At 35.5% G+C, this 21,858-nt stretch overlaps 1 protein-coding gene across 2 annotated transcripts; it reads left to right on the top strand.

Moving 5' to 3' along the window:
* Positions 1-552: 552 nt before the first annotated feature.
* LOC135678586 (probable aldehyde dehydrogenase) lies at positions 553-13,151 on the top strand. 2 transcript variants are annotated; one of them, XM_065191549.1, is made up of 16 exons: positions 553-837; positions 1,312-1,391; positions 2,072-2,175; positions 2,433-2,500; positions 3,836-3,893; positions 4,037-4,150; positions 4,293-4,376; positions 6,655-6,759; positions 8,008-8,121; positions 8,401-8,532; positions 8,621-8,710; positions 9,210-9,299; positions 10,566-10,775; positions 11,621-11,731; positions 12,534-12,613; positions 12,700-13,151. In XM_065191549.1, exons 1-16 carry the CDS (start codon positions 758-760, stop codon positions 12,836-12,838), a joined length of 1,659 nt encoding a protein of 552 aa, XP_065047621.1. In that variant the 5' UTR covers positions 553-757; the 3' UTR covers positions 12,839-13,151. The 2 variants fall into 2 exon arrangements, with proteins under 2 accessions (XP_065047621.1, XP_065047618.1); XM_065191546.1 differs by having other exon boundaries at positions 1,309-1,391.
* Positions 13,152-21,858: the final 8,707 nt, after the last annotated feature.

Below are 21,858 nucleotides of genomic sequence, written 5' to 3'. Positions count from 1 at the left end.
AACTATCCCTCAAAAATTTTCTCGAATGTTATAGTATTTTGATCTATTATAATGTTTTTAACTTATTATAGTGCCTTTGCCAGCATAATAAAAACACTATAAAACTTATTTAAAAACATTGTAAATGATTTAAATATACTTTTAATCTCAATCAAACTAATTATAGGCCTAAAAATATGATATTATAATAATTTATAAGTAATGACAATCAAAGAAGCATGATATAATATTATTTATATATATTTTTAAATAACATTTATAGTATTTTTAATATATCAATAAAATATCATAAATATTATTAAAAAATACTATAAAGAAACCAAATGAAAGTACTACATCAGTTAAAAAATAATCAAAAATAAAAAAATTAGGGATATTTTGGATTTTTTTTAAATCAAGAGTATTATTTATTTTTTGAAAAATACGTAAATATGAATATTTTCTTGAAAAATCACACTTAGAAATTTATATCATTATTATTTGCTGTATATATACATATTAATCGTTGCATAAGCTTTTGACATTAAAAAATCTTGCCGTTTCGGAGTAAAACACTCTCTAGAAAAGTGCATAACCTGACACGGACATCTCTTCTTGCACGCCCGTCGAAGGATCACCAGCCGCGATAAAAGCCTTCCTTGCTTGTTCGTTGCAACTCTCTCTCTCTCTCTCTCTCTCTCGATCGAGATCGAGATCGAGATCGAGATCTATCGATTCATCTCTCCGAGAATTCTATAGCGCCTCTCGGTATCCCATCATGCATCGGTTGCCATTCGCAATAGGGGTCACGGCCAGAGCGCAGCGAGCGGGCTCGGGCTTGTTCCTCAATGCTTTGAGGTATCAATTCTCTGTGTCAGTTTGTTTTCTGTTCCTTAGGGTTTAGGTCTCTGATCATGGAATTCGGTCAAGATTTTTGCCTTTATGCAAACTTGGATCGTTTAGAGCAGCCTCCTGGGCTTTATCCCATTGCTATGAGAGCGAATTTGAGCTTGGATAGTTTTCTTGTGGATTGATTTTGGTCAACCTACTGTTCTAGATTAGGTTGTTTATTTTCTTGAAAGAAGTTCTGATTTTGTTTACGGTGCTGCCCAACTAGAAAGTTTGGTCACAGACATCGAATCATCGGTGCTGGATTTTGTTGGAGCATTGACTTATGATGTATGCTTCTCCGTAGGGTTTCTTCATTAGAATGTTCCTGATTCAGTTGTTTGGCGATTTTGTTGTGTATCTAACTTACTCTTTTAATTTGATGGTTATTGATGTTGATTATCAAGTCCTGTCTCTGATTCATTTAATTTTCAACATCAGCAGAACCCTACACTCAACATCTTTTGCTACAGTGACAGTCGAAGCTATTTCAAGTTCCCACCCAGCAGAAGTAAAGAACTTGGGTACGTTGCTGTCATCTCGGATGTATTCAAATGCTTACTATATTTGTTTCCAAGAAAGTTGAAATATGATTTTATAGTAATTAAGGAGCAGGTTTTTATAGAAGCACAGACTGGGATGCTTGACAAAGTCTTCTGAGTTTCAACATTTTGAAACGTGCTTTCTCTAAATGTTAAAAAGTGATGATCGAAATTGGATTGGTAAAAGCTTATGTCAAGTTGTTCATCATCATTTTTCGGTTAACAGCTATGGACATTATGAACATGTTTATACACACTTATGGGGGAATAATTCTAGCTCATACTCAGACAATTTTTTTTGTAAAAAGGATACCTCTTTATAAAGACATGCTTCAGTAATATTGAGTACTCTTGCTAGGGGTAAGCTTTATTCTTAGTCATTACAATAGAAAGTATGTAAAATAATTTATTATGTAAAGTCTAAACATTTCACTTCTCAATGTTCTTAACTGCAGTAATTATTTGCTCCCTGTGAAAAGAACTTTCAGTTTGCTTTGGTTCCATAATAGTTTATTATGGCTTTGTTCTAGTGCTTAGTAGGTTGCAGTTGTAGATGTAGAACAATTCTCTGTTTCTGTGGCATGCACTCAGTTGTTTAAGTCTTTAAATGAAACTCTGTTGCATAGATGGATAACTTGTCATGGTTTGATGATTTTGTTTAGTTCAAGGTGAATGGAAGGTATCTTCTGGTTGGAATTGGCTTCTTGATCCCTTAAATGGCAGTCCTTTCATTAAAGTTGCTGATGTTCAGGAAGCAGAAATTGAGGTATGCAGCATTTATGGCCCTGCAGCACATTTTCTTCCTAGCTATGCAAAGAGAAAAAACCATATGTTGGGTTCGGTTACATGGATCCTTGCCATTTAGCTGTGCTTAGTGCAATATATCCTCATTTGACCTTCATTAGTATATATGGGAATCAGTTTGGAATAATTATTGGGTATTCATCCTACTTCCGGGTATCATACTTCCTGGAACTAATCTCTTGTGGTATCAGATCTAATTGTTTCACTTGCTTTTTGCAGCCATTTGTGCACAGCTTATGCAGGTGCCCCAAGTATGGGCTCCACAATCCATTTAGAGCTCAAGATAGGTTTGTTTTCTTAGTAAATTAATGAAATTTGGAATAAGTTTTATAACTACTGCATAATAACATGGTTATTTCATGCTACTTGAAGTTCAGTACATATATTCAGTCACATGTTTGTAACAATATTTTTTTATCACCTCTACAACCTTGCAAATTCAGAAAAATATTGTAACTTATTCTTTCAAAAGATATTCTCTTCCATCTATCTTAAATTTTCTGTTTACCAGTGGAATTTGTTAGTTGTTTTACATTTAAACAAGTTTAGTCTGTTTGTTTCATAGATCATCTTGATCCATAAACCACAGGGTTTGATCTTTTTATGATTTTTAATACTTTGTTTCGCTTGAGGGACTAAAATTTGTCACTGTATCATAAGATTTTTTAATGTTTTTTATGTAGCCATCCAGGTTAATTTGACTGAATATGATAAAATTTTGTAAAATCCCATGGTGCCTTTGTCATAGTCTAATATGATAGGCCTACTTGCCTAGTGATTGGGATAAAATGAAATTTATACAAAGTTGTTCAAAATTCTTAGGCCTACTTGCCCAGTGATTGGGATAAAATGAAATTTATACAAAGTTGTCCAAAATTCTTACAGGTAGAAGAACCATCTGATCGTATATAGGATGACCATTAATCATTTGTATCCAGTACAAAGCTAATTTGGGCATCACAACCTTCTGCACTCAATGGCTTGATGCCTTGGTCAAGGCCCACCATGCATGTTCTAAAATTGACCTATGGGGTTCAAGAAAGCCCCCATCTTGACCCATATTAGTTCAGACTTCAGATCAAGTGGTTCACAAGGTTACCTTATAATGGATGTTGGATTTTGTTAGTATATGAGGTTTGATGGATCTAATACTAATATCTTGGGCAAAAGAATTTTGGGAAATATGGTTTTAAGTTTACTAGCATCTGGCCTTATATACCAACACAATCCACCATCCATTCCTTTTGTGGAACTATTTGTCACAGCCTTCTTGTTTTTGAGTTGTATTCTATAGCTACCCTATATGATGATGTGTACTTGACAAATTTTTAGCCTATCATTAAATGTTTATATGCTCTTCTGGGTTGAATAATCTGAATGTTGTGCTTTGTACTTAAAATACAGTTACAAGAATCCTGCTTGCTTTTTGAACTTTTTTTCATTGGAAGTACTTTACTTAAAAGTTGCATGTCTGCTTCTTTTGAATTATTGAGACAGAAAAAGAAAAAAGATCTATTTGTCTAGTTTCATCTGATTTTCTTGTTCGCTTTAAGCATGGTCACTTCTTTCTTTCCTTTTTTTTCCTTTCTTTACTTGCTGATTTTTGTTCTAATTTCGTGTAGATACTTGCTATATGGTGATGTATCTGCAAAAGCTGCACAGATGCTCGCTCAACCTCAGGTACATTCTTTTTGAATATAAATGATAATTTTTTTCGGTAGTTTTATTTTTTAAATATGTGTGATGGTCAGTGGACATTCAGGATGAAGCTTTGGATAGTTAAGTCATATATTTATATGCTTGATTCTTGTGTATAATATTAGGTTTCAGAATTTTTTGCAAGGCTTATCCAAAGAGTATCACCGAAGAGTTATAACCAAGCTCTTGGTGAAGTCAATGTAACCCAAAAATTTTTGGAGAATTTTTCTGGAGACCAGGTACAAACAGAAGGTTTAGACTTTTTTAAAATCTGCTGTTCTGTTTGGATCATCTGCTCATATTTTTTTTTCCTTTCAAATAGGATGCAGTCTGCAATCATTAACTGCCATCAGTTTTAATCATTTCTTTCTGATATGACAGGTGCGGTTCCTAGCTCGATCATTTGCAGTACCAGGCAACCACCTTGGGCAGCAGAGCCATGGCTATCGATGGCCATATGGTCCTGTAAGGCTTCTCTATTTCTCCTGTTTGAGTTAGCAGGTCTCCTTTGTATGGGACTCATAAGAAGGCTATCCTGTATTGCTTTACAATTTTGGAAAAAAAAGCATTGTTAGTTATAAAGCTCAGACACGTGTTCTTGTGTCCCTCTCAGATATCAATGCTTGTCAGAAGCTTCTTAAGTTGGACACTTCAAAGTTCAAAACACATGAGAACTAGTGAATTATCTATATTCCTCTGTCATTACATGATATTAATGCCAGAACCATGCGATCTATATAAGGCTTCTAGACATGTCGATCTTAAACAATGTATATATTTCAGATGTTCAGCTTATTCTGACTCTTAATATTTTAATCTTTTAAATGTAAATTTGTGGTACTTTGTGAGTGATTGTTATTTCTACTTATAAGGTACATATGAGGGTCATAATTATTTTCATATATCAAATGTTAAAAATAAATATAGATCTATGACAATTTGCTACAGCCACATCGATCCTGTCATGTCCATGTCTGTACTTTATAGATGGTCAGTGACAGGAGCATGAGTTGGAATTGTTGGAAATTTTAGGACTTGGGAAAATTATGGACAAGGAGCATAAGAATGGCTTACGCTGTGAGTTCTCATTTTTTGCAAAACTTGTATTGGTGATTTAAGCTACAGTTTTAAGGATCCATTGCAAGAGTACTATTTTCATCTTGCTAATGTTTATCAAATGTTCTATCTTTGGTGTCTTGGTGAGGCCCAAAATTGGAGTCCTGATTGCCCTGACATTGCCTTATATTTGGCATCATAAAGTGAGAGGATATTATGACTGTATCATTTAATTGAACGACACATAACTTCCATTAGAGATTTCATTAAGTGATTTGTTTGGCTGAAAGTCTTCAAGAGCTTATCAACCTGATCAAATCCAGGAACCTTAAAAACAGTAATTCTAATCATCCAAGCATATCTGTTAAGCTAAATAAATCATGTCAAGATTCAACTAAATGTCATTGAAGCCTGTCAATTTTAAGAAATCCCAACAGTAATTTAAAACTCGGTAGTGCCTTATGTTTGATATCCCTCTACTGATTCTCTAATATACATCCACTATGATTTTTGTTCTTCCAAATACAGTTATCTATGCAATATTATTGCCTTCTTCTAAAAGTCTTAAAGTGAGAACTTTATTTTGCATATCCATGTGTTGTTCCTGATTAAGTAATAGGGTATTTGTAGTCCATGGCACTATTGTCAAATCCCGAAAGCCTATTGTTAGCAAACATTCTTGTTTTCTATAAAACCCTGTTTCAGATAGGAAAACTATGTGGTTTATGGAATCAGATTTAGAGCTGCATCTCTAGATGTTGGTCCACATGAACCTCACAATTTTCCATGAATGAATACTTCTTTTAATTAATGACCTACTGTTGCCTGATCTACAAACAACAACAAATGCATCCTTTTAGGACACCTTCATATGAAAATACATACTTCCAGTGGTTTATGAAATTAGGGTGTTGCTTGTGAAGGTATTTGACTATGAAAAACTATGAAAATTCTCTAAATTTTGTCGGTCTATACTGTTATCTGCTATACGACTGCATTATTGTCACAGTTCTTTTTTACCTATGTACATATTAACTTATTTCTGGTTTTAGTCCTCATTTTAGTTCATGTGATTTTCTTCTTGCGAAGAAGTATTTCAAAGGCGAAAAATATATCAGAGGGTGATAATGGTCAATGATAATACATCTGATGCATTGTGACTATCTCTCTGCTTTGGAACTAATTTAATTGAATAATCTAATTCTTTAAATTGTTGAAATTTATACTGGAAACCTCTAGTGCCTTGGAATCTCTGTGGTTTCAATCTTGCATGCTACATCCATATTATAAGAACTTAAGAAGTATTCATTAAAAGAGATTTCTGTTACTAAAGAAATGAACAATCAAAGTTCTGTTTAGGAGGTTATCTGAGATGTGTAGTACAATAATTATCATTCCCTTCATGCAATAATGTAAATGCATGTGTGTTCATCGAGGAAAAGTATAAGTTAAATGCCTATCCGCATGCATTAAGTTATAATACATAGAGATGGTTATCGTTTTACTGGTATGCATGTCGCATGCTTTTTTACTGTAAAGACAAAATACATGCTAGTGCCTGTGTGGTTAAACCTGTATTAACCTTTTTGAATTTTACACTAAATATTGTGATTATTTATTTGTCTGTTTAATTCACATATTGTTACAGAAAAGAAATCTAGAAATTTTTATTTTTGAATTTCAACAGGTTGCTATAATTACGCCTTTCAATTTCCCATTGGAGATTCCCGTATTGCAACTAATGGGTGCACTATACATGGGCAATAAACCAATTATTAAAGTTGATAGCAAGGTAATGTTAATAAAATTTCTTTGTTTGAACAGATGCCTCTTTGAATTTCTCAGCTCCTACAACATCAATATTTCTAGGACTTAGTTGTATTGAAAATCTCAAATACTTGTTTGACCATTATGTACTAACCAGTATTTACCAATTCAATCAATGACTAGTACCAGACTATATATATTATTTTTTCTGGTGATAGCGTATGTTACAAATCAGCATATTGCCTAGTATCCTAGTACCAAATCAGCCCAACTGATCACCAAAACCAATATCGAATTGAAATTTAAATCCTTGGTTGGAACAATCCAATAATATATGTCAGTGGCTAAGTATTTAGCCTAGTATACTAGTCAAGGTCCACGCACAAAGAAACACACTCAATCCCCATGGCCTATACCAGTAGTCCATGTTAGACATGTGGGAAGGATAACATGATAGTGGTTGCTCCACTTTATGTTGTGCTTCACAGGTAGCACATTTATTCTGGCTCATTAGTGGACACATTTGCGGTCCTAGGTTTGGCTCTGTTCCAAGTGTCAGAATTCAATGTATCGACTGATGTAGCAACTTATACTTAAACTGATCTTATCCATGTGATTTGCTGAGTTATCAGGATTCAGTCTATCTATATATTCTGTAGATACCAACAATTCAACATCACCTGGTGATGTGGGAGATTGGGTTGTCATATCAACTCAGTAAGTTCTTTCTCGAAAAAAGCTTGCCTATGTTGTCAAGCTCAGCTCACTTTCCTTTTGCTCCAATTTGGGAAATAGATTGCATGTGGATTTAGATAACACACAATTTAGTTGAGGCAGTAAGATCCATAATAATGATCATTCAACTGATGTATGACATATTTCAAATTTTATTTGGAGTATCATTAAACTGAACTATATTTGGCACATTATGCCATGTCTCAGCCAAAGCCATGTTGCTTTATTCTTGGATTCAAATTAAATTTTTTTCTTTTTTTTTTCAACATAATGTCATTGGCTTGACAGGCTGAATGGTTCCATGATTCCATCTTTCTTCTTAATTTTTTTGAATGGTTGGTTTCCTTGTTGGTAAGTTGCAGTCACAGTTTTTAGTGGTAGCTTGGACACATTTGAGATCTGTTACCTCCAGCATCAAGATGTCATTATTGCCTGTTTTATCATGTCTTGCTGATGCTAATGTTTTCCTTTGCTTTTAATTTGACTATTCTGACCATTTGTATTTTGCACAACTGATGGGAAATTTTGGTTGCTACAGGTGAGCATTGTGATGGAGCAAATGCTTCGATTGCTTCATGATTGTGGGTTACCTAGAGAGGATGTTGACTTCATCAACTCGGATGGTAAAACAATGAATAAACTTTTGCGAGAGGTTTGCGTTTTCCTAAAGGAATTTTTATAGTTCATTGTAATGCTAAACACACCTGAACTTTTACTGTTTGTCTGAGTTCCCATTTTGTCAAATTGTTAAATTAGCTTTCAGATATTTGATCTAAATTTTAGTTGAATACTACCAGAAATATAATGAATGGGGAGTCCGCTTGCTGACTGTTAAAACATTTTGAATTTTCTATAATTATATTTACAAGCTTGTTGGTATTTCTCCTGTTCTAATTGGAATGTTTTATATCTTTGTGCTTTGTACAACCAGGCAAAGCCACAAATGACACTTTTTACTGGGAGTTCACGAGTAGCTGAAAGTTTAGCTGTGGACTTGAAAGGCCGCATTAAATTGGAAGATGCAGGTTATGATTGGAAAATCCTTGGTCCAGATGTTCAAGAGGTTTGTTAGTTTATAGCTAAAGCCACCTTTCATATGCATGTCACTTGCATATGTAAAGCCACTTATCGGCTGTTTATCATTCTGGCAGGTTGATTATGTTGCATGGGTATGCGATCAAGATGCTTATGCTTGTAGTGGCCAAAAGTGCTCTGCTCAGTCAATTCTATTCATTCATGAGGTGCCATTTGTCATCTTAACTTTAATGCAAGGATTGCTGTTATGATTGTCATGTAATGGGATATGTTGAAACTTGATACAACTGCTAGAAAGCTATCAATAAAAGCCATGTCAACCTGTTGGAGGTGCCAACATATGACTGCCAATTTCTGGTCTATGATTGCCTGCATAAGGCATACAGGTGAACACAACACAATTTTGTGCCATGCTAAAAAGGCATCAAGATTCTTGTGCCATGTAACTGTAGTATTTTCTTAATGACAAGAAGGTTAATCAAGACATTAACAAATCACTTCATTATATTATTAAATAAAAACTAATATGCAGCTTTAGTAAATTGCAATTTTTCTCTAGTCTATACTTCTTAATTTTGTGAAATTTATGATATACCATAGCTTGCTTGCATAAAAAAATTTAGATTGACATGCTATAGTTTAAATCAAAGACTCTTGTTTTACCTATATCTCACAAGTTGGAAAATTTTCCATTTTCGTTTGCAGAATTGGGCTTCCAGTGAGCTACTGTCTAAAATGCAACTTCTTGCTGGGCGACGAAAGCTGCAGGATTTAACTATTGGCCCTGTTCTTACTGTAAGTGTGCTAGTTTGATATTCATAGCAGATAAATTGTCTTTCAACTTAACATTAATTAGCAAATGCAGCACAACGTTGAATCTGGAATAGACCTTTATCAACAATATTTGAGTTCATTCGTAATAAGTTTCTTCCTTAATTAAACTTTTTGGGATTTGCAGTTCCTTAACATGGTGTATAATTTTTTTTAGCCAGAAAATAAGTCAAGCTATTTTTAATTCACATGCCTTCTAAAATATCAAAATTTTGTTTCTCAATTGGAATTAATTTTGTGTCCTATGGTTTATGATAATTAGTTATTGACTCTACTAGCTCTTTCTCCAATACAAACCTAAAGGAAATAACTCATGCCGTACTTTGTGTTTATATTTGTGTAAGATTTACTATAAATTTTTAGTTTTCTTCGCTTGAATGTAGGTTGCTATTCAAGATAAGAGACAAATGGTACTTGCAGTAAGTGGATTAAGATATTCGGTGCAGGCAGGAGCACTCCGCTAAGGGTTAAGGTTATGTGGCATAAAAATATTCTGGATATTTTAGGTAAAGGTGGATTAGAGACGTTGTAGATATAACAATTGAATGTCATCTCAGTGAAAATTAGTGTAAGCAATTTAATACGGAAGCTATCAGAGGTTGCTAGGAGAACAACAGCCAAGAAGCTTGTAAGCAAGGGCGTTAGTAACAACTATGAATCGATATTTATGTGCATTAGCGAGTTAGTTAAGTGAGTCAAGAGTCGTCTGGCTATGCCACTACATAAGTTGTGTACTCAAGGCTCTCATACCTAGTGAAAGCCATTGCTTGTTCTATAATTGAATAATTGATTATGTTCTAAGATAGCATCTCCTCAATCTGCAGTAGAAGCAAAGCAGTCATTTTACTACACATTCTACTATATATATGAGGTGGATAGCTTAACTCTCCTCTTTAGTGCTGTTGCTACGTGCAAATATTATCATGATCACCAATACCTATGCTATCTGCAAAAAATCATTGAGGTTTCAGCAAGACAAGTGTCCTAGAGTACAAGAAGATAAGCTTTTGTTCAAGCAAGCTTTGGTCCAAGCAAGACAAGCTTTTTCTTGTTCCAAAACAACATAATTGAATATATTTCAAAACAATTAAATTGAATTTTTTTATATTTGTCGGGTGCATATGATTTTGATATGTATATACACTGAGTCTGTTGGGTCAAAATATCTTCTATCTTTTATTTGCTTTATCATGAGATATTAAATTCTAAGGAATTGTCTTGTTCACACAGGTCACAACAGAAAGCATGCTGGAACATATCCAGAAGTTGCTTAAGATTCCAGGATCTGAACTACTTTTTGGTGGTGAAGAGTTGGAGAATCATTCTATTCCAAAAATTTATGGTGCACTGAAACCAACAGCTGTTTTTGTTCCTTTAGCAGAAATACTTAAACCTGATAACTTCGAGCTTGTTACAAAAGAAATTTTTGGCCCCTTCCAGGTAAATGTTAAAGTTAAAAGAGTGTACCTTTAATTTTACTCCAGGGTAAAATTTCTCAATTGTGATTTAGAATAATGGATATTAAAGCATGGTTGTGCTTCATTGTTTTATTTTTATCATGAACATTATTACTTGTGGTGAAGTTTTCTGTTTCCACCTTATTCCATAACTCAAGCCTTTTAAAGCTTTATATCTGCATTAGGTTTTGCTTTCAGATAAGTTCCTCTCTGACCTGAAATTTTCATGGCTAGACAATGGGCACCATCTTGTCTAGTTACAACGGGCTTAGGAATTTTCTCAGTTTGTTTGTGAAATATTTGACTAGTGGTCTAAAACTGACCATGCATTTGAGGTAAAATGGTCTAGATAATAATGATGGCCATGGTGATGAGTCCACTGTAGTTATTTTTTTCATGCATCTAGAAAAGTTCTCACTACATGACTTTTGTGGGCAAGAACTCTTAGCACACATTGAAAATCCATCTTTTCTTTTTTGGCTTTCAATCAAGAAATTCTACAAAGTCTCATCATTTAATTGCAACTGCTCCCTCACATAAGTCGCTATTCTTATCTCTGAGTTACCACCAATATAGATAAATCAAGGGAGAAAGGGAATGGTTGATGAGTCTAAAGCATGTCCAATTTGGAGCTCATTATTGTTCTTTCACTTGCTGATTGAACAGCTGAAATATGGATTCAGGAAAAAATATGCTTTATATTTTTTCTCCTGTACTTCCATTTTAAATAAGAGAAATTCATTTTGTATCTGTAAATATTTTATTTGGAGTTGTTTTTATTGGAACCACAGCTACAATTAAAACTCACTGATGACTCTTCTCACCCAGATTATCACTTACTACAAGCATGATCAGCTCACTGAGGTGTTGAATGTTTGTGAGAGGATGCATGCACATTTAACAGCTGCTGTGGTCTCAAATGATCCATTGTTCCTGCAGGTAAGATTTGCAACTGTCTGAAACTGTTGTGGGCTATATTTTCTTATATGTTCAAGTACTGATATAAATATCCACAAACCTAGTCACTTTTTATGGAATATGTGTTTGATCAATTTGATTTGGATTTTATTCATGTCTTCTGATTGACTTCTTACCGAGTAAAGCTTTGACAGATTGTAGCATGATTAAAGGAGCTTGTAAATGATGCCATTTTCTTTTGGAGAATAAGTTATACAATCTTAGGGCACAGGATTCAATAAGTATTATTATGATCCACCTAGACTACTAGGTCCCTAAAGGTCTCACATTTTGTTAAGGAAGGCTATCGCTGCAAAGCAAATTTGCTAAGTTGAAGTAAATGTTTTCAACCTTTTAATAATTATGGCTGTTAGTTATCCCAATCCTTAGAAGAAGCCAGATTCTATCACTTCAGCAATGCCTTTGGATTTTCTTTCCGTTTATGTTTCATTGACAGAGCTTCCCTTTAGCACTTGAGCTCCTGTCCATCACTGCATTTGCTTGGTATGCTGAACCACATCAGTCCCTGTTCATTTATTTATTTTGAAAATTAAAAGTTTAAAACTGCAACTTATATGGTAGTTCATAACTGTAGTTTTTTATTGTATTTCATTTTTTTTTCCCCACAATGCTATGTTTTGGATGTTGTGTAAGTTGGAACTGTTCATCATCACATAATCAGAAATTTTGATGAGAGATCTAATTGAATGGACAAAGGTCGTAATACCAAAGTAATGTGTTGTAACTTTTGGTATTTGATGTACCCCCTTTTGCATCCATGCAGGAAGTGCTTGGGAAGTCGGTGAATGGGACAACATATGCTGGAATCAGGGCAAGGACCACTGGAGCTCCACAGAACCACTGGTGATTGGAAATTAGTAGCATCAAATTTACTTCATTTTAGGCTGTGAAACTCACAGTATCATAATGCCAATGGTTTAACATTGTAGGTTTGGCCCAGCTGGCGATCCCAGAGGTGCAGGAATTGGCACCCCAGAAGCAATCAAACTTGTTTGGTCTTGCCACAGAGAGATTATACACGATATCGGGCCCTTGCCACAGAATTGGGAAGTCCCACCACCTTCATAAAGTAGCTGATTGAAAAATTGATCCATAAAAACAGAGTTAGCCGGGGCAGATATAAAACTGAGAAGAATGTACTTTTTATGACTGAAGAGAAAGAAAGGAGTCCTCTCATGATCCATATCAAGCATTCCTCTCATAGGTTTTGTTTATGGACCAGGATTTGGACGAGGGTAATACAACGTGAAGGCAGTGGGTCTGAGATGGTTGGCGTGCTCTCATCTTGCAGTTTATGTTATAACATGTATGCATTGTAGAAACTTACGTTATGGCGCTTAGTTCTTGCTAATTATAACCTCTTGAGCTCTTTGGTCATTAATTTGATTGATTTGTATTATCCATATAGTTATTTTATGTCTGATACTTCGGCCCATTGGTCTGGAGATCAGAACACAAGAAACAGTCTCTTAAACAGATACTAACAACAGGAATTTGTAAAGGCGGAGGGAGAAGCATTGATTGCAGGCAGGCCTACAGGAAGGGCATGCGATTGGCCCAACAATTCGATCATTTAGATTGATTAAATCTCATAAATATGCTATCTTGATCTTACCAGTGATGTATATCGATAGTTGATGACATCATTAACCTAGAGAGTTTCTTCTACACAAGCTGGCCAATCTTAGCCGCAGTAGGGAGAGGAAGGAGGTTGTTTCATGGGATGTTTCTACCAATGATAAACACAGTTCTTCAAATTTTGTTTCGCAAATTCTGCAATACGCTTGAGTAATTCAAAGTTTTCTTAAAAAAAAAAGCGACAGGAATTTGAAACATGGAAGGTGGATTAAGATGATAAGCATGTATTATCACCATTGCAGCAGCTTAGGAGCATCTGAACCATGGCATGCAAATCAGACATTGGAAAAAGAATGTTGTAGGTACAAATATTACTGCAAATCCTGCTGAAGTATGATCCTTTTATTTTTCTTTGAGAAGTATGATCTGTTGAGGTTGCAACTCGGTGCTACCATATATGATTTTTTATTATAGGTTGAAAACTAGAGATTTAATTGGTAATTATCTTGATACACAATAGCAAAATACCATAGTGTCACAACGCAAACTTGGTTGATGGATTTAGGGACAATAGGAGAAAAGAGAAGATCTCTTATCTTTAATATCTTATTGATTGATTCACGTAACTAAAGGAAGATAAAATTTTGTAATATCTCAATCATGTATCTATACATCTACTCACACATTATGTGTTTTCTGTATATAGTCCCACTTCCATCTCTTAAGGAATAATACTATAATTAAACTTTTTTTTTTCTATTGACCGATAATCATAATCAAAATCTAATTATATCCATAATATATCTTACCTAATTAGATAAAATCATACTCTAATATTCTCCCTCTAATATTCTCCCACTTACCCAAAGATACAAAAGGATAAATTAGAAAATTTAAATTATAGAAGGGTAAAACTATAATAAAAATTTATAATTTCTAAAGGGCTTAAACAAAAGGTAAAATTTAAGAATAGTCAGAGAAATTCCTTCGTTTCTAAATGGCAAAAATATTCCTTTAAAAAAAAATCCTAATTCTTTATTTCTACAACTACAATCACGGTGTATGGTCACCACCTGCATGAGGCATGACCACTGCTTGTGCGAGATACCATTATAGGGAAATCCAAGGGTGACATCACATGCATAGCGAAAGAACATAAAACAAAAATCCTAAATTTCCCAAAAGGTATTTATCATCGTGCGAAGATTGGTGCCCAAAACCTACGAAACAGAAAACCATGTTGAGATAGTTGTGTTACCTAGGGAGATCGTATATCCCTAAATCCTTATAGATCTGTAGGAAAGGATGAAAGAGGTCAAGCGTCCTCATCTCTAGTGGTGAATAGGATGTGACAACTAAGAAGCCCCAACCTATGGGCCTATAGTTCCCTCATATTTATAAAGGCCCTCAATTAACTTAATCCTAATTAATCTTGTCCTATTGAGTATTGGATCTTCATCCAATTACCCAAGCCTCTTAGATTAGTGGGTCTCTACCCAATAATCTCTTATTAGCTCTTATTAGATCTCATCCATGGGATCCAATAATTCATGGGCTTATTGGATATCCAATAAGATAGAGGCTCTAGTGAATATCTCATATCCGAACCTCTACTCGTTACAATACCTACCATATGTGTGTGACCCTCTAAGCCCAATATTAAGCTGGCCGTGAGTCATACCTATCAGAACTCCTTTTGGCTCTATAAATTATTATCTTCATAATAATTCACTCGACTCATCGATTATGGATATACTAGGCCACTACGTCATAGTCTTTAGGCGATACAGAGGAATCCAATCCATTAGACCTATCTGTCCTCAGTTACCGTATACCTATAGTCTCTCATCCATTTAATATCTCAGAAATCGTATATCAAGCATGATGCTGTTAGGCCCATATGGTTTCTTATCAAGTCTTGCTCTAATCGGATTCTCCCGAAGAACTCTTTCTCTCTTAATCCGAATGACCTTGGTAAAGGATTTGTTAGAGCAAGAACACACATGATATTCCTCTCATGATACCGAAAGTGGATGATCCTCTATCGACACTCAATAGCACATGTGCCGGAGGAACATGTCAGAAGATTGGACGTCGGGCCGGTGGATCGGTCGACGTATCGACAGAAGGCTTTGGGTCGTGGACTCGGGCATCGGGCCAAGAAGAGCGGGTATTGTGCCAAGGATATCGGAGTTGCGGAGTCAACAGGTCGATTGGGCAATAGGTCGCAGGAAAGGACGATGCGCCGAAGAATCGGACGAAGCATCGAGGGACCAATGACATGCCGGACAACTTGGTTAATTGCTTAGGATTAATTGTCTCGATCGAAGTTTTGTTTTTGAGTGTGCAGGATTGACTACGATGAAAGTAAGACATGCAGTAAGAGTTGCGCCGGAGTCATGACAATGATCACGTTGGGAGTTCGAGAGCTCGACGGAAGTTCGGACAGTCATCGGAGGTTCTATGGGAACAAATCCGAGAAGTCCAGAAGCTTGCCAAAGGAGCTCGTCAGAACTTGCCAAGTGGATCGTCGCAGTCCAGGAGTTTGCCGGAAGTCCGCAGGAGCATCACCGAGGGTTCATCGGATGATCGACGGAAGTTCGCCGGAAACTCGCCGGAAGAAGCGAGTGACGCACCGAAGCAAGCTGCAGAATATGTCTTAGGAAATAATCGTAGTTAGCACTTTGATTAAATTAGAAATGGGAGGTGATCCCATTAGCTTAATCCTGGGGCAATTGGGCCCTTGAAGAACTCAAATTGGGTCGAATGGTTCAACCCATTCGTACCCAGGTTGCTGTGGGAGGTGCAACCGCCCAGGCAGGGAGGTAGCACCGCCCAGGCTATGTCTCCCAGCGAGACTGGGCGGTGCAACCGCCCCAACCAAGAGGTGCAACCGCCTGGGCTCAGTCCTCGAGCTCTGCTAGGCGGTGCAACCTCTCCAGTCAGGAGGTGCAACCGCCTGATTCCGGAATTCCAGGATTTGATCGTTTTGAGCTCCAAATTTGAACTGGGTTGGGGCCTATAAATACCCCACCCATTCAGCACTGAAAAGATACAGACCTACACCGAATTCTTGATCTTTTCTGTGATTCTAAGAGCTCAAATTTGTGTAAAGTCCAAAAGTTCTCCTCTTTCTGTTCTTCAAGTCTTGAGTTGTAAAGAGAGGAGAGAAAGGTTCTGTAAGGGTTGTCTCCTGAGCCCGTCAAAAGGAGTGAAACTGTAAAAGGGCAGTTGGCCTTCGCCTATTGAAGGAAGGCCTCTAGTTGACGTCCCTCGTCGGTGGAGGAAGCCAAAAGTGGAGTAGGTCAAGACTGATCGAACCACTCTAAATCTCTGGTTTGCTTTTATTTTGAGCACTTTATCATTACTGCAAACCTCCTACATAGCTACTGCTCTCTGCGCTTTTACGAACAAGTTTCTAAGTTCTGATCTTTCCGAATTTACATTCAGACGTAAATCGGTGTTTTCGTATGATCTTTACATTGCAGTTTACATTTACGTTTTGATTCTATTTATAACTGCAAACTGTGTTTAGACGCAAACTGTGCTTAGACGCAATCTGCGCTTAGACGCAAACTGCGCTTAGACGCAAACTGCGCTTAGATGCAATCTGAGCTTAGACGCAAACTGCGCTTAGATGCAAACTACGCTTAGACGCAATCTGCATTTAGACACAAACTGCATTTAGACGCAAACTGCATAAACTGCGCTTAGACGCAAACTGTGTTTAGACGTAAACTGCACTTAATCATAAGTAATCTTAGAATCGGCTTTTGCATCAAAATAGTTTTTATCGAACGAACGCAGCTTTCGTTTTTAATCGCAGAAAGTTTTCCGCTGCACTAATTCACCCCCCCCCCCCTCTTAGTGCTCTCGATCCTAACAATTGGTATCAGAGCGGGGTATTTTTCATTTCAGATTTACACCCGAGTGAAATGGCTCTTCAAGAGGGCTTTTCGGTCTTTTGTCCATCGTTCTTTAACGGATTGGACTACACTTATTGGAAAACTCGAATGAGAGTTTTCTTGATTTCTCTAAATCTGGATTTATGGAATATCGTTGAAAACGGTTTTCAACTTCCCTCTAAACCGATGAACGAATGGTCGGATTTAGAGAAGAAGTATTTTTCTTTAAACGCAAAGGCTATGAATGCCTTATTTTGCGCTTTGGACAAAAATGAGTTCAATCGGGTTTCTTTGTGCGAAACGGCTTTCGATATTTGGCGCACTCTTGAAATCACGCACGAGGGAACTAGTAGAGTCAAAGACTCGAAAGTTAATATTTTACTGCATGATTTTGAGCTTTTTCATATGAAACCAAGCGAAACCGTTGTTGACATGTACACCCGTTTTACGGATGTCGTCAATGGTTTAAAATCACTTGGTAAAAGCTTTTCGGATTTTGAACTCGTTAACAAAGTTTTGCGCTCACTTTCTAAAACTTGGGATTCAAAAGTAACTGCTATTCAAGAATCGAAAAACTTGAACCAATTTCCACTTGAAGAACTAATTGGTTCATTGATCACATATGAAATGACGTGCAATGCACGTGAAGAACTTGAGAACCACCTTCCAAAGAACAGGAAGGATTTGGGACATAGAATATTTGAAGACCACTCGAGCATAAGCTCAAGTGATGGTGAACTTAAACTACAAATGAAACAAAAATTTAAAAGTAAAAAGAACGGAACTACTTGCTTTGAAAGCAAGAAGAAGAACAAAAACTGGGATGAATCGAGCTCCTCCGAAGACGAGGAGAAAATCAACAAAGGCGAGGTGGCAAACTACGCCTTTACGCCTTTCGACGCTGAGGTAATCAAAATGCATTTAATTTACTTTGAAATTACATGATGCTTTTCATAAAGCATTTCTCCTTTTTTAATTTTCTTGAAAATTGCATGTTTAATAATTTTATAATGAAAATACAAACAATTAGGAATCATGCTTATCATTCTAGTAATTTTGAAAATAATCATGAAAATTGCATGTTTATGATAAACAAAATGATTTTGATTAAAAATACCTTATGAAATCATGCTATATTTGGTTGAGAAGTAATAATGTGTATCATGTTGATTTCCATTATTATTTCTCGATTTTGAGTATATGAAATCATGTTTAATTTGAAGTTATGATTAATGAGTATATTTTTGAAATTATGTATGATGATTCTTGATTATCGATTTTCATGATAATAACAGTGGCTTTAAAAAAATTGATGCATGTTTTCATAAATGAAAAGGCATGCTAACATGAAATCGACCACTTAAAATGAAACACTTAAAAAGGGAAAAATATATTATCAATGAAATCATGAATCTATTTATGTTATAAATTTTGTGAGCCATAAAAATGATTTTGATGATTCAAATTTGAAATGAGTTTTATTAAAATCATGATCTTGATTTTTCTCTTGAATGATTGTGACTTGTATTCCTTGATATGATTTTTATGCAATTCTTTGTATTTATGAAATATTTATCTCATCACCCAATTATTTCTTTTTCAATATTCCTCAAGTGATGATATGAATGCATGAGATATTCATGAATTTATTTTGATGTATGCAAATGAGAAGCTTCGATCATGCATGGTAGAATGCAATGTGACAAATTAATACCATGATGATTTAAAATATTTATGATTTGAAATGATGCATATGCTTTTTTTTATGATGTGTATCATGAATGCTTTAAATGATAAATATTTGAAATCATGATTAAAATGAAGTGATAAATACTTAAAAAATATTGATTTAATGTTCGGTATCATGAATACTTCATTATCATACATTAAAATAGTGATAAATATTTTGAAAATAAATGATTGTATCATGTTAGATGATTTTATATATTGTGCATGATAAGCTATAAGTGGTGATTGAAACAATGATTGAAATAATATGAATAATGATTTGGAATCATGCATATAATAATGAGTTTATATGTTTTGAAAATGTGCATGTTTTAATTTGAAAATATAATGATGCACAAATGAGATTGATACTAACCTTTGTCATGATTTAAAAATTGATGTAAAGGGTTTTTCTCTTCTTTTTGACAATGACAAAAGGGGAGATAGCTAGCTTGCACAATTCAAGAAGAAAGCAAAAATTACACTTCTCAAAAGAGAAAAAATTGCTATCTTGAACATCACCAAGAAGTGCTATCTTGCAAATCTCAAGACACACAAATGTAATCATGCAAAATTTGTAATTTTGCACATCATTAAAATTTATGATGCTTTGGTGATTATGCATGTTCTAAAATGTTATAAAATTCACTAGCTTGCATGATGTAGAACTTAGCTATATTGAACATCACCAAGGAATGCTATCTTGCCTATCTCAAGAAGCAAAAAGTTAACTTGCACATCTAGCAAAACTTATATTTCAAGAAGCAAGAGTTGCTTTCTTGAACATCTCAAAATTGCTAGCTTGCGGGCCTTAAAATGTAGAAATTTTTTGCTAGCTTGTATATGGTAAACTTGCTATCATACTACCATGATGATGAGCATGCCTTATCTTCATGATTATATTTGAAAAACTATGGCAAAAATATGTCCGAATGATTAAACGTGTTAAAATTATTTTTCGGACTTTTTTGATTGAATGATCAAATCACTTGATTGCCATAATGATTTTACACAATTACTTGCCATGATTACATGTTGGAAATTATGTGCTTGAATACAAAAAATTTCATAATAATAAGCATGTTTTACCTTCATGATTGTAATTGAATATCTCTAGTAAAACCCTATCCGAATGTATGAAAGTGTCAAATTTCATTTTTGGATTTTCTTGATACATTATCCTCTTCCGAACTTAACAAGCATATGTCATATCAAGTTTAATTCACATCATTGATTTTTGACATATGGAATCATCTAGCAAATGCACTTATCATGTGAAAAAAAAAGAAAAATTTCGAGAAACATATTTGATGATTCCCTCTTATAAAAGGAAGATATTTTTACATACAAGGATTTAACTCACTTACATATCTTAATCCTTGCAAAAATGAAGTGTGCTTTAATATCTTATCGATTTGAACTTCACATATGGCTTTCCTCCTTTATGTAAAAAGATAACAAATAAAAAGGAAGAAACAATAAAAGCTATCTCCATGTCATTTTTCCTCGAGATGTTTGCATAATTGGTATCCTATCACTCACTGTTGGAAAATGACATGAACCAACTTATGGCATCGCACTTATATTTAAAATTTGCTTATATTGTTCTCCTTGTTGTTGATGACAAAGGGGGAGAAATATATAAATTGATACTATGAGTGCCATATTTGAAGAATATGAATAGATGTCATGAATGCCATATTATGATGAGATATCAAAAGCAGCATTCATATGAATAGGTGCTATGAATGTCATATCATGTTAAGATATCAAGAACTTGAATCGCAATTTTACATGTTGATATCTTACCATTTGATGATAGTAAACTTGCATGATGATAACAATAGATATTATGTTTTTCATGCAATGAGTTAAACTTATATCACAAACACTTGATTGTGGTACTTCTCCTTTTTGTTGATGACAAAGGGGGAGAAGTATGTTGATGACATGACATGTTATGCATAAGTTTATGATGACATGTTGCTTGGATTTTTGAATCCAAGAGTTTCTATCAATATGGCATATTGATAGGGGGAGTTTGTTTAAACTCCAGGAGTTAAGTTTAACTCCGGCATCAAGTGGTTGTCATCATCAAAAAGGGGGAGATTGTTGAATCTCGTATTTTGATGATGAAACTACTTGATATATGTTTATGATTTAATCTGCGTTTTGAGTGACGCAGGATGCTTCGATCTGGATGAGACAATTAAAGCAGGAAAATCATGTTGTGCCGGAAGAACATGTCAGAAGATTGGACGTCGGGCCGGTGGATCGGTCGACATATCGACAGAAGGCTTCGGGTCGTGGACTCGGGCATCGGGCCAAGAAGAGCGGGTATTGTGCCAAGGATATCGGAGTTGCGGAGTCAACAGGCCGATTGGGCAATAGGCTGCAGGAAAGGACGATGCGCCGAAGAATCGGACGAAGCGTCGAGGGACCAATGACATGCCAGACAACTTGGTTAATTGCTTAGGATTAATTGTCTCGATCGAAGTTTTGTTTTTGAGTGTGCAGGATTGACTACGATGAAAGTAAGACATGCAGCAGGAGTTGCGCCGGAGTCATGACAATGATCACGTTGGGAGTTCGAGAGCTCGACGGAAGTTCGGACAGTCGTCGGAGGTTCTGCGGGAACAAATCCGAGAAGTCCAGAAGCTTGCCAAAGGAGCTCGTCGGAACTTGCCAAGTGGATCATCGCAGTCCAGGAGTTTGCCGGAAGTCCGCAGGAGCATCACCGAGGGTTCATCGGATGATCGACGGAAGTTCTCCGGAAACTCGCCGGAAGAAGCGAGTGACGCACCGAAGCAAGCTGCAGAATATGTCTTAGGAAATAATCGTAGTTAGCACTTTGATTAAGTTAGAAATGGGAGGTGA

This window comes from Musa acuminata, chromosome BXJ1-1 (assembly GCF_036884655.1).
Source record: "Musa acuminata AAA Group cultivar baxijiao chromosome BXJ1-1, Cavendish_Baxijiao_AAA, whole genome shotgun sequence".
Classification (NCBI taxonomy): domain Eukaryota; kingdom Viridiplantae; phylum Streptophyta; class Magnoliopsida; order Zingiberales; family Musaceae; genus Musa; species Musa acuminata.
This window is presented reverse-complemented; position numbering and strand designations above follow the sequence as displayed.